Below are 12,002 nucleotides of genomic sequence, written 5' to 3' on the forward strand. Positions count from 1 at the left end.
ACGTATTGAATATAAGCCAAGGGTGAGAATGCAGCAGCTACTGTAAGTGGAAATAAGGTTCAAGAATGCCCATTTGCAGCCTCACCTCACCGTGCCTATTTGCAGAATCCGATCTGTGTACCAAAGTCTGTGACAGACGGCGTCATGCAGTTTTAAAAAAAAAAAAAAAAAACACGTGCTCCACCTTGTGCTGTTCCGCGATAGGCGGAACACCCAGTTTCCCAGAAAACACTGTGTTCAGTGTTCCGCCTATCACGATCGCCCTCTCGTTCGTGATAGACAAGAGGACAAGAGGGTGATCATGATAGGCGGAACACTGAAGACAGGCAGAACACTCGGTTTCCCAGAAAACACTGTGTTCAGTGTTCCTCTTGTTCGTGATAGGCGGGTGATAGGCTGGACACAGTGTTTTCTGTGAACTGACTCGAGTATAAGCCGAGGGGGTCATTTTCAGCCCCCCCCAAAAAAAAAGGCTGAAAAACTCTGCTTATACTCGAGTATATACGGTATGTGTTACCATACCTGCCTACTTAATTTTTGATGCATTGAAACACCATAGACATCTCTTCATTTCCATAACCCCTTTATGTGAATAGGCAGAGGGTTCACCACAAGGTGCAAACAATTCATAAGCTTGAATAGAAAAGCCAGATTAGACTTTGCTAAAATACATCTAAAAAAGCCAGACCAGTTCTGGAAGCATTCTTTGAATGGATGAAATCAAGATCTGTACCAGAATGACGGGAAGAAAAAAAAAGGTCAAAGGCTTGGAACAACTCATGATCCAAAAAACACACAACTTCATCTTTAAAACATGGTGGAAACCGTGTAATAGCATAAGCATGCATGGTTTCCAGTGGAACTGGGTCATTGGTGTTCATTGATGTTGTGACAGAAGCAGCCGGATGAATTCTGCAGTGTTTAGAGATAGTCAGCCCAGATTCAGCCAAATGCATCAAAGTGGATTGGACAGGGCTTCAGAGTACAGATGGACAATTAACCAAAACACACTGCAAAAGCAACCCAGAAGCAGCTTTTGAAGGAAAATAAGTGGAATATTCTGCAATGGCTGAGCCAATCACCCGATCTCAACCAAATTGAGCATGCATTTCACTTGCTGAAGGCAAAAACTAAAAAGGCAGAAAGACCAACAATCAAAGAACTCGACACAGCTGTAGTTAGAGCCTGGCAAATCTTGAGAAAGGAAGAAACCCAGTCTTGGGTAAGATCCATGGGTTTCAGACTGCAGGCAGTCATTGCCAGCACAGGATTCTCAACAAAACATATTTTATTTATGATTAAATTCATTTGTCCAATTACATTTGAGCCCCTAAAATAAGGGGGCCGTGTATAAAAATTGTTGTAGTTCCTAAAATTCGTACTTGATATTCATGTTCAACCCCTTGAATTAAAGCTGAAAATCTGTACTTCAAATTCATTTGGATTGTTTAATTTAAAATTTTATTCTGGTGGCAAAAAGAGTCAAAGTATGAAAAATGTGCCCATGTTCAAATATATAATGGACCCCACTATATATTTAAAAAGGTATTTTTAACAGCCAAAAGTGAGCAAATTAGAGCAGTGAATTGGCAGCGTTCACACAATACAAGTGCACAGAAGTATTCTACCTGAAATACAAAAAACACAGTCACTTCCAGCGCTATAGGTCTTCCAAGGTGTGACGTAACAGACATCAGATAAAATGGTGGTGTAAAAGGTATATATGGTATCCCAAAGCTAGGTGGATGCTGCCTTCCCCAGATGGGGTGTGCCCACGAAACGTGTTCTGTTTTTTTTTTGTGAGTACCCCCTTTTATATACAAAAATAAAAAATTATGTATTAAATTATCTCTGGTAATGCACTAGGCGTGTGTGCCTTCCATTTCTGTTTTTCTTGAAGTTTTCCACTTTATCCAAGGGCTTTTCCCATACAATTCCACAGTTATGCTAGGTTTACACAAATTTCACTGCAAATTTCCAAAGAAGCCGTTGTCCAGTTCTTGGCAATGTCACTGCTGTGCCATATTTTCTCCACTTGATGATGGACTGTCTTCACTGTGTTCCATGGTGTATACACACACACACACACACACACACACACACACACACATACATACATACATATTACACACACACACACGCCTTGGAAATTTTTTACCCTTCTTCTGACTGCTACCTTTTAACAATGAGATCCCTTTGATGCTTCGGAAGCTCTCTGCAGACCATGGCTTTTTCTGTAGGATGCGACTAAGAAAATGTCAAGAAAGACCTACTAGAACAGCTGAACTTTGTTTGGGGTTAATCAGAGGAACTTTAAATGATGGAAGATGTGTACCTACTCCTATTTAACATTAGTTTGAATGTGATTGCTTAATTCTGAACACGCACACACACACACACACACACACACAAACACACACATACGATATAAAAAAAAAAACACCCTGAATGAGCTGGCACAAACTTTTGAAAGCCCCAGCCCCCCTTTTATGTTTTACATTCCATGTAAACAAATTCTGTTATAATTTGGAGCAAGGAATATTAACAGGCAAAAATCATTTAAGTCACCACCTAAGTAATATTTAAATAGATTTAATATGTGCTGCTTCAAACCAATGAATTATGAGTTTAAAACCTATTAAAATGTAATGTTTTTTTCCTGAGCTGAGGGGAGAGAGAAAGATTTAAATCCACTGAATTTTAATATTTCAGCTTGAGCTGCAGGAGGTATGGAAAGTCCAAATGAACTATTCCATCAGCAGCATTCAAGCATGAACATTTTAATCAGTTTTACTTCCTTGGAGTTCTCTGACACAGTTTACGCTGTCATTCTGAAAGCACTTAACACAGAGTATGAAAAACCACCAAGGCTTGTTATTGCCTTCACAATTGATGGCAAATAATTTTGCAGGCTTCCTATCATTAAAATGTCACTGCTAAAAATGGAGGTGCAGCATATGGATTGCTAAAACGCCTTTCTTCCCCACCTGGACAGCATGCTTTTTCTGAAAAGCTTTTTTCCTCCTTGAAACATAAATGGCAAATATAACCAGAATGCTTTTGCAATCATTTTATTGGCCAGTGTAGGCCAGGTTTTGCGTTTTATTTTTTGTGTGGTAGGCGTGACAAAATCTGTAATCCCAGCTGCGAGGCCTTAACTTGTATTCAAGAGCATATACCATGCAAGGAAGAGTGCATAAAGCTTAGGACCTACATGGCACCAATACCCACACTGAAACACAACATGAAACTACATGGATGCCCCTTTTAAGATAGTGGACAAAAATAACAGTACAGTGAAAGCTGATGTGCACAAACAGCAACTGCTGTATGAATAATTTCAAAGAACAATAAGCCACAGAGTACCAAGTCTGAAAGGTTTCTTGCCTACTGAAACCTTTATATAAAAAAAAAAAAAAAAAAGCAGTTATATTCTCATTTTTTGACTAATTTTTCAGAGCACACACACCCACACCTATTTACAGTGCCTTAAAGTGGTTAACCCACTTATATAACTTTTATATAAAGCCCTGTGTCCTAACAAGTGCTCCTGTCAGTTTTAAACAATGCCTCCCTTACCGTATTTCACAGAGGTTGCTTGTAATCACATCACAGGCTGGCTCTCTCCTCTGCCCAGCTGACAGATGCAGTGGGCAGGGCTGAGATTACCCCACTGACCGCCAGGACGCAAGGAGATAAAGAGCCAGACAGTTACGTGATCACGGGAATTCGCTGTGAAATCCAGTAAAGGAGGCTTTCTTTTTTTTTTTAAATAAAGCACACAGACAGGAGCACTTGTTATTGGGACACAGAGGGGCTTATATAAAACGTTTGTTTTGAGAGCAGCAGGAGCGAAGGGGGCAAGCACTGACACGGGGGTGGGTGGGGGGCACAAGTGCACAGAGGGCTGTGGATGATGGAGGCACGTAAACTGACCACGGTGTCAGGGCTCAGCAGCCGTGATGAACAGTGGTCAGTTTACACAAGGGAGGGAACAAAACTGGCAGGATCAGCCAGGTATAACTGGGGGGAAAACGGCACACAGCACAAGCACTGTGCTGTATAAAATGCTTTAAAAGGGACAGGATCCATTTTTATTTTTTGCATCTTGTGAGATAGGTCATTAAATTGTGCATGTCCCTGCTGCCCAATTTAACTGCCTATTAAAGTATATGGCGTTTTCCAGTGCTGGTATTGGTGTATACCATTGCTTAGCCAAAATTGTACAGCAGCAATTTATCTGCAATGTAATCAGTAGGCAGTCCATTGCAGCAGGACACGAAGCAGAGATCTCTATATTATCATAGGCAGATTTTTGCCAGAACAAACATGAACATTCTAGACTCTGCATCAAAGACGGCAGCCATCGCATACCTAAGGCTTCATTGTACACTAGCAGTTCCTAAATTTCAGTTCAGGAGCTTTTGGCGTTTATTTTCAAAGCTCCTACACTCACAAGACTATGTTGTCCATGTACATATGGGTTTTTAGGATTGTTTAGGAACTGCTGAGGTTGGGAGGTTCGGGTTCAACCTCCCCTAACCTCCTGAACATGGAAGAACCGCTTTGACGTTTTGACCGCCGGCCTACAATATAGCAGTAAAATCACGGCACGATTTTGCAGCATTCTGCGTTTTAACGCAGCTGGCGGTCAAAGTAGTGCAAGCGTACATGAAGTCTAACTGTTCAAAAAAGGTTAATCACATGTCTGCCACTGCCAGTCTTCAAAATTAAACTGCAAAAAAAAAAAAGTGGAATTTGTATTTCGTGACGTCAGTTCAGCAGTATTTGCACCCCTGGAAACACAGGTTCTACCGATTAATCATTTTGAGACAAAGATACTGCACAAGTATATATCTAATAAGATTTTATAGCAGGAACTAGTGATCTTAAGTGCCTGATTAATTTAAGTCTGTTCCAGTCTGTTTAAAGTATGTATGTGAAATGCTCTGATTGAGTCAGTCCTGAAAAACCAACAGAATTCTGATTTTACAGGGGGGGGGGGGACCATTACAGTGGCCCATTCACCCATAGTCAAGATTTGGAAAGCTGCCCTCATCTTTATGAACAAAATGCAGATTGAAGAAACATGCTTGGAAATGGCGATGTTACAAAGGAAAAAGGGCGCGCACAATAAAATAATCATTATTAGCACAGTTAGCGTTTCGAGAGGCATTTTAAAAGCAAACATCTGTTCCTGAATATTTTAGCTGTATAAAGTACTTAGGTCTTCTACAGACAGTAGACTGGAATTAAAAGAAAGTACCGCACATCATTTATGGAAGAAAAACAAGCAAGTAGGCGGAGAAATGATTTTGGTTTGTTAAAATTGGAAGTAAAATTTTGTCCGAACGATCTGCCGATTTTCGGATTGTTCGCATTCAACATCCGATTCACATTTTTCGTCCAACAAAAGCTGTATGTGCAGACTATAAATTTGTTGTGCGTGAACTCAGCATTTCAACACATTACGTCACTTCTGAAGTTGTATTCTGTCATACAAGAATTTTCGTATATGGGGAGTAACCTCTTCACTTTCAACATAAGACTAGCGTGCAAAAAACAGACAGACAATCGGCCATCCAAAAATCTGATTGTGTGTACGAGACTTTAGTCTGGTCAATTCAAACAGGTCCCCCTGGATCTGGAAAATTGGAAATTCTATCTGTATATAAAAAGGGTATTTTTTCATCTTGGATGGAGCCAGGCAGAGTTTCCCCCTACTAGGCCTTCATCACTGTCTGTGACAGACAGGTCTGCACTGTGAACTGCAGTTCCTGGTTCCCCCTCTGGTATGAATTATTCACAAATCTATCTCTGTAAAGAGAAAAAAAAAAAAAAAAAGGCAGACACACCTTTTTGGAAGCCGGACTGACCCGCTCCCGCGCTGAGCTGTTAGCCGTGGCTTTACTGTAGAGGCGGGTGCAGATGAGATAGACGGCGTTACTTCCCATTCATGGGCGACGTTACTTCCCATTCATTTCACAGCCGTTGTGGGCCATGTCCTCTGCAGAGCTTCCGCCACTGGAGATCAGGATGAAGCAGGCCAGATCAGCTTCCAAAAAGGTACGTATACTTATTTCTTTACAGGCATAAAGGTGGTTAGTGTTAGATCTGTGGCGTCTATGGATGCAGGGATTTTAGTTTTTGTATGGACTTCCACTTTAATATAACCTAAAAGGCTGTCCATTTTAAAAATCAAGTTTTTTTTTGCCAATGGCTCTCTGAAAAAAAATTTAGATGCAATAAAAATTTACCCGAGTAATACAGTATTAATATGGCATGGTTTATTACAGCAAAAAAAAAAACAGCCAAATCTTTACAGGTTTCAGGAAAACAAGCCGTTTTTAAACCTGTTCACCGCCAGCAAACAAATTGTTGTTAAAGATCTGCAGTATGAGAATCAACAGTGCAGAACATGCAATCTGTTCCAATTGCAGGCTCAAGAAAAAGGGGGAAAAAATGCATAGTAATGAACATAAACATGTTCACAATGTGTGGCTCAATGGCTGCTTAGATAACGGGAGCTAGGGGAACCTTAAACTTAATCAGTAGAATATTGATCCTTTTTCAAGAAAGGAACCATAATGAAGATAAAGGCTTGGGAAAAGATGGGAAAATATAAAAGAAGATGAAAAGACAGGGGAGTAAAGCAAGATCACCAAAAGTGTTAACCTAGAACACTCCCTTTTTGTCAATTAGGAGCAGCTGCACCCATTTTATCAATTAGGAGCAGCATCAGCTTTGTGTTCTTGGCTTAGAAGAGGGGTGCAGGCATAAAGCCTGCACCTCTTATTACTTCTCCTGTGTCTCTGTATGAAAGGGAGAGCACACAGATGAGGTAGACAAAGCTTAAAATGGGTTGTAAAGGTTAGTCTTTAATTTTCTAAATAGGTTCCTTTAAGCTAGTGCATTGTTGGTTCACTTACCTTTTCCTTCCCATTTCCTTTCTAAATTTATTTTTTTCTTTGTTTGAAATTCTCACTTCCTGTTTCTCCTCAGTAAGCTTTCCACCATCATCCGAGTGGTGGAAAGTCAGTCATTTATAACAGCTTATGGAACACCTTACTACCGAGGAACAGGAAGTGAGAAATTCAGACAAAGAAAAAATACATTTAGAAGGGAAATGGAAGGAAAAGGTAAGTGAACCAACAATGCACTAGCTTAAAGGAACCAATTTAGAAAAAGAAAAACAAACCTTTACGACCCCTTTAAAGCTGAACTCTAAATAAAATTGTTCTGTGTGGTGGGACTTACCCTGGTACCAATAAAAAGAACAAATTGCTTACCTAATCACTCACTTGTACAGGCTTCCACTACACACTGTGCCATCACCGCTGCAGCTTCTTCTCTAAAGGCGAGCCTGCAGTTCCAGACACTCCAACATCATGAAGCAGAGCTTCAAGACAAACAGGAGAGCATTGGCTGCTGAGGCAGCCTGTGATTAAGTCCTTCTTACTGGTATCCTAGCCATGAATGTGCATTTAACACTTGGAGTTTGGGGAACACTACAAGGTAGGATTTTTATTTTCTCCGGGGGTCAGCTTTAAAAAAGTCTATGTAAAGCCCAACAATGAACTTTATTTTCTCCCTTTAATCTGCCAAATATACAATTGAAAGTGTTTCGCTACATTGAGTCACTTAATGAACAAAACGCCCGTTTGATTTTTCCCATAAATCCCAGATAATGTCCAGTGGTCTCTACCTGAGCACAAGGAGGAGTTCTGGAAATAAAGAGGTGGGAGGAGATTAGGATAGGTCTGCATTATTTGTAACCCTTTAGAAATTATTTAGGCAGGGCTGACACCACATGCCTGGGAATTTAAGCTCTGTTGACATGTCAACAGAGGAAGGTTGGCCCATAGTATGTTTCTGGTACGTCAGTTATTTTCCTGAACTTTGTGTGTTTGGAATACTTACACATTTTGCCCTGTTTTATATCCCTGAGATGTACTCAGCCTCACCAGGTAAATTTTAAAGGGGTTGTAAAGGAAAAAAATGTTTTCATAATAAGCATCCTTTACCTGCAGATATTCCTCTTTTCACTTCCTCATTGTTCGTTTTTGCTCAGAAGTTGCTCTATTTCTTCTGTTAACTTCCTGCTTGTCCGATTTTACCGACCACCGTGACGGGAAGCTTTACTGCGGTGGTCAGCAACGTGCTCACCCCCTCCTGGGAACTACATCTGTGTGGCAAGACGCTTTCTACGTGTTAGAGACCTCAAGGAGGTGTGAATTACTGGGCAAGCTGCAATTAATACTGGGAAATGTAGTTCTTACATGAACGAGCGATGTAAACCAGGAAGTGAATGAGAGAACAGAAACTAGAATGCCGGAGGTGATATAGATGAAGGAATTTAATAGGTATTTACTCGTTTAACAGAATCACTACACTATTCTGTCTGTCTACCTTGCAGACATTTATTTAGGTAACATTTTTTTCCCCTTTAGTGACCCTTTAAGTTTTTACTTTTGTTTTTTTACCATGTGAGCCACTTCATTTTGGTACTCAGGTAAGGCCTAAAGCTGCCTATTCAGTCATTAGAGGGTACTCATTCCTCCATCAGCAACAGCCTTTTCTTTAATGTGGTTTACAAAATTAGTCTAAGTACATATGAAATAACCCCCCCCCCCCCCCGTACATACTGTATGCATGTCTATATATACACACTGTATATCTCCGATAAGAGGAACAGCCTCCTACGTGTGAGCCAAGAGCTTGCAGCAAATGTTATTCATGACTGAACACAGCTTCCTCAGATTTGTCATTTTTATTGGGGAACTTCACAGGAAATAAAAGGTTACTCTTTCTCCATTTATAACCCTTAATTGACTACCAGTATTCTCCTGTGGTCAAAGGGGCACAAAACAGAATAAGAAATAGCCCATTAAATGCAGGCCACAATCAGAACATTGCACTCTACCTCCGTCAGCAAGGATCAGAGAGTGCTGATTTCCTTGTTAAAGACAGAGGCATAATTGAGGCAATATCTTCACTTCAGATTGATTATTCTGCGACCCTTATCCACATCTTCACTCAGCAATTTGAATTTTAATGAAAGTAAATGGAATAATTAGCATTTCAAAGTGTGTTTGATACACTGAATAAAAGAGGAAAAGACTTTTATGTATAATCTATACACAAAAGAAAAAGCATTTGGGAGGGGGCGAAGAAGAAAAGTACAGTTGTAGTGCCTTCATTAGAATAACTTAGCGCCTTGCACCAGCTGTATAATTACGGATTGAATAATGTGTTATGAAATCTTGATTTCTCACCTCTGCATTGTGATGTGAAACAGACAATATTTCATTGTTGCTTTACTTTGGATCAGAAATGTAAACAAAATGACTGGCCAGGTCCACAGTCTGACAGAGAATGGGAGTATGGCTTCCAGCAGCTACAAATACTGCAGCTGCTGACTTTTAAAATAAGGGCACTTATCCGTCCAGCGTGCCCGCGATGTCGGCACCGGAAGCCGATCTCTTTTTCGGCTCTCGGGTGCTGCCGCCGCCATCTTCGGTAAGGGAATCAGGAAGTGAAGCCTTGTGGCTTCACTTCCTGGTTCCCTACTGCACAATGCCACTGGTCCCTGCTGTCTCCCAGAAGACAGCAGGGGGGTGGCAAACGTGACGTAGACCCCCCACAGGTATTTTCTCCCCCCTCCCCCGTGAAAGGGGGGGGGTCCAAATCCAGACAGCGGAGGCTCCATGTGTGGCCCTCCACTTTAATGTATTCTATGTATTAAAATTAAAAACTGTGTGCAGCAGCCCCCTTATACTTACCTGAGCCCAATCTCGATCCAGCGATGTTGCACAGGACTCTCCCTTCCTCATTGGCTGAGACAGCAGCTAGCGCAAGACAAGCCGCAGTTCCAGGTCTTAATGGACACAGAGCAGCAGCTTGGCTGCCCCCATTGCAAGTGCACTCGGCAGGTGCACCGATGCCAGACCCTAAAGGGGGAGGATCTGCGCTGCTCTGTGTAAAACCACTGCACAGAGCAGGCAAGTATAACATTTGTTATGAAGAAAATATAAAAAAAGTTAAATTCTACTGTAGTTCTAAAGTCAAATCCTGCAAGGAAGCTGGAGCAAAGAGCTGCTGGGCATAGCGTAACCTGCAGTGGGAGCATGCCTACAATGGGTGCCCCACCATAGCACACAGCTTGCAATGGTGGCACCCCTAGGAAGAAGATGCAGGCAAGGCTGGCAGAGAACCGCTAAAGAAGAGGAAAGGAACCACACTGTGCAAGCTCTTTGCACAGAGCAGATAAGAATAAACATCTTAAGAAAAAAAAAAAATATATATATATATATATATATAAGCTTTAGTATCACTTGAAGCAGTACATCTTCATCCCCATATTGACTGGACCGCAAAAGAAAAGCAACAGACTGGTGGGGTACTATTTTAATTATCACATTTGCATGGAGAAGTCAAAGGGGATTACAAGAGTAGCAGGCTTGTTTGATAGGCCTCCCCCTTCACTGTTAATACACAATTTCTCTTGTTCCTATGGCAGTTTCCCTTGCTGGAAAGAAAAAAAAAAGTTCTTGATCAGAGCAACAAAGGGGCAGGAACCCTCCCTTCCACACCCTCATATGACAGTTTTCAGGCATCGCTGCTTTACGCCTGGGTATTCCATGTTTTTTTTATGCCATTTTGGATTTCTATTACAATGCTTTATGTTAATAATCCAAGAGTACATAGATGCCTGATGGCTCTACACACACAGTTGAATGAGTCAGAGTAGGTACACCCCTCTGTCTTAAGTTCATATGAACAGATATAGATTTTTAGTAGACAGCACTGCGAATAGAAAGCACAGTATTTTCTGCAAACAAACTATCATGGAAGGGGCCAGCACTTATGCCTTGAAGCACAAGGGTCTTCGGTTTGAATTCCAACCGGCATAGAGTTTGCATGGTTTCCTCTAGGTAATCCAGTTTCCTCCTACACTCCAAAAACATGCTGGTAGGTCAATTGGCCCCAGTATGCTTATGAAATGTAGAAATGCAAGAGGGATCTTAGACCAAGCTATTAACGGCTTCCTGACCGCTTTATGCATGCATTACACATTCTCATCAAGAAGCAGCGATACCTGGATCATGGCTGCAGAGGCAGCCATGATCCTGGTATCATTTTATGATGCCATTTTTATGTGTTAGGTGTCTGGATTCAGATCTACAGGACAGCCTAATAACTTTTGCAGGGAGCAGAAAGGGAGATTCAAAGTAGATTTACACATGTATGAGAAATGTCAGAACTGGCCTGAGTTTGAACCAGTGATGTAATGTACAATATAAGTAAACTGCTGCATAAATTGTTGGTGCTATATAAAAGCCTAAATTAATGGATGCACCTTCGAGTGCGTATCGAGTGTGCATTTGTAAAAGAGAGTTTGCAAAAGCAATTAAATATTAAAGCAGTTGTAACAACTTGTACCAACACTTGAAGAAAAGATAACATACCCCAATAATTGCATTCAGCTCTGCCATGGTCACTTGTTTGGCACGTTCTACAGCCTGTACTACTTGCTGTTGGTGCTAAAATAAAAAGAAAAAAGTTAATTATGAAAACTTTTTTCAGCTGTATTTTAGAATACTTCTTCAACACATATTAAAATAATATGGTAAATGAATCAGCATCATTCCAGCCGCAACCTATCTGAAAAACTACACCGGAAATAGGCAACACTGCAACCTCTGTATGTGCCTCTGCAGCAATTTTCCCAAAAAAATCCTCCTTGCAATGTGTAAACAAACCAAGGTCTGTTTGCCGCTTTACACTTTCACTGCACGATTCACTGAAGTTAACAAGGTGTGGGGAGAGATCCCGCTGTAAGGAAATTATGAGAACTTTAATCAGCATTAACCTCAGCCTTTCCTCTAACTTGTAACCCAAAGTAAACATCCTCCTGCTGCTGAGACTACCACTAACATGCGTATCACTACGCTTAATATACCTGTCCCCACATGGACAATTTCCTTCATGACCTCATCAAA

General features: G+C 41.0%; 1 protein-coding gene across 1 annotated transcript in view; it reads right to left on the reverse strand.

Annotated features, from left to right (window-relative positions):
* The window catches only part of LOC120942863 (transducin-like enhancer protein 4), a 151,986-nt gene that overhangs the window by 93,601 nt on the left and 46,383 nt on the right, over positions 1-12,002 (reverse strand). The window contains 1 exon segment of the mRNA XM_040355791.1: positions 11,469-11,543. Within this exon segment, the coding sequence (XP_040211725.1) occupies positions 11,469-11,543 (75 nt within the window).

Source organism: Rana temporaria, chromosome 1, assembly GCF_905171775.1.
Source record: "Rana temporaria chromosome 1, aRanTem1.1, whole genome shotgun sequence".
Classification (NCBI taxonomy): Eukaryota; Metazoa; Chordata; class Amphibia; order Anura; family Ranidae; genus Rana; species Rana temporaria.